General features: G+C 39.4%; 1 protein-coding gene across 1 annotated transcript in view; it reads left to right on the top strand.

Moving 5' to 3' along the window:
* LOC106533877 (kinesin-like protein KIF2A) overlaps window positions 1-591 on the top strand; it is a gene marked incomplete at its 5' end in the record, with an annotated part of 9,659 nt that extends 9,068 nt beyond the window's left edge. Inside the window, 1 exon segment of the mRNA XM_014030337.1 lies at window positions 282-591. Within this exon segment, the coding sequence (XP_013885791.1) occupies window positions 282-367 (86 nt within the window). The 3' untranslated portion in view covers window positions 368-591.
* Window positions 592-1,392: the final 801 nt, after the last annotated feature.

Below are 1,392 nucleotides of genomic sequence, written 5' to 3'. Positions count from 1 at the left end.
GGTGACATAGATACTTTATTATGGTATAGTATTTAAATATATGCCTGAGAAACACATAATATTGGCCCTTTAACTGTCCAATTTCCCAAACCCTACAAGGCAGAAACATTAAGACAAGAAAAGTTGATGACATAAAATGAAAGAAGCCATCAGGACTAGCTAAGATTTCAAATATTAATTGAAGATAAAATTTCAAAACATTATTGAAGCTGCATTGCAATTTCACAGCATCAAGACTCTAAAACCAAAATGTAACAACTGTGTGATGTTCTCTCTCATAGATAAAGTCAAGTCTTTCCGTTGTGCACTCCAAGAAGAGGAACAAGCTAGCAAACAAATAACCCCCAAAAGGCCTCGAGCACTTTAGGCACATGCCATCCAATGTGTTTTTGTAAACCTGACTTTGTCCTCACACCGAGTTCATGTAATGAGATCTGTTGAAAAAAGAGCTGATTAACTCAGATGTGATTTTTATGACTGTCTGTTCTCTTCATCCATCCGTCCATATGAAAAACCAAAGAGCTGACCAGTGTCGCTCTTTGATCAACTACATACAAGCCCTGGCAAAAAGTCTGGAATCAGCAGTCTTGGATGAGCTCTCATTCAGACATTTCATCCTGTAAAACAAACTCAGATCAAAACATGATACAATAATAAGGTCATTCCAAAGTGCAACTTGTTGTCTTTCAGAAACACTCAAAGAAATGAAGAGAAAACACTGTGGAAGTCAGTGAATGTTACTTTTATTGACCAAGCACAGGGAAAAAATATGGAATCACTCAATTCTGAGGAAAACAGTATGGAATCATGACAAACAGATAAACTAAAGACCGTTCAACATACATCACTGGTATTTAGTTGCACAACCTTTGTCTTTTATAACAGCTGCAGTCTCTGAGGCATGGACTGGATGAGTGACAAACAGTATTCTTCATCAGTTTGGTGCCAACTCTCTTTGATAGCAGTTACCAGATCAGCTTTGCAGGTCGGAGCTTCTTCTGGACCAGTTTTTCCAGTTTCCACCACAGGTTTTCAGTTGGGTTGAGATCTGGACTATTTGCAGGTCATGACATCGACTGAATGTGTCTTTCTCCAAGGAATGCCTTCACTGTTTTTGTCCTATGGCACGGTGCATTGTCATGTTGGAAATGTCCTGATGCATCTCAGTAATCCAGGTAAAAAATCAAAGGAAAAAAAAATAGTATAGGTCCTCTGGACGGGTTCTTCTCTAATGAAACGTTTCGTCTCTCCTCCAAGAGACTTCTTCAGTCTGAGAGTTTCAGGCAAAATTCAGGCTTTTGAGTCCTGCCTCCAGGTGACTGATACATCACATGGCTATCGTTCACAGGTGACTGAGTATCAGTCACCTGGGAACGATAGCCATGTGATGTA

Source organism: Austrofundulus limnaeus, unplaced genomic scaffold (genome assembly GCF_001266775.1).
Source record: "Austrofundulus limnaeus strain Quisiro unplaced genomic scaffold, Austrofundulus_limnaeus-1.0 Scaffold1042, whole genome shotgun sequence".
Classification (NCBI taxonomy): domain Eukaryota; kingdom Metazoa; phylum Chordata; class Actinopteri; order Cyprinodontiformes; family Rivulidae; genus Austrofundulus; species Austrofundulus limnaeus.
The sequence above is the reverse complement of the archived record's forward strand: the minus strand, read 5'-3'. Positions and strand labels throughout refer to the sequence as shown.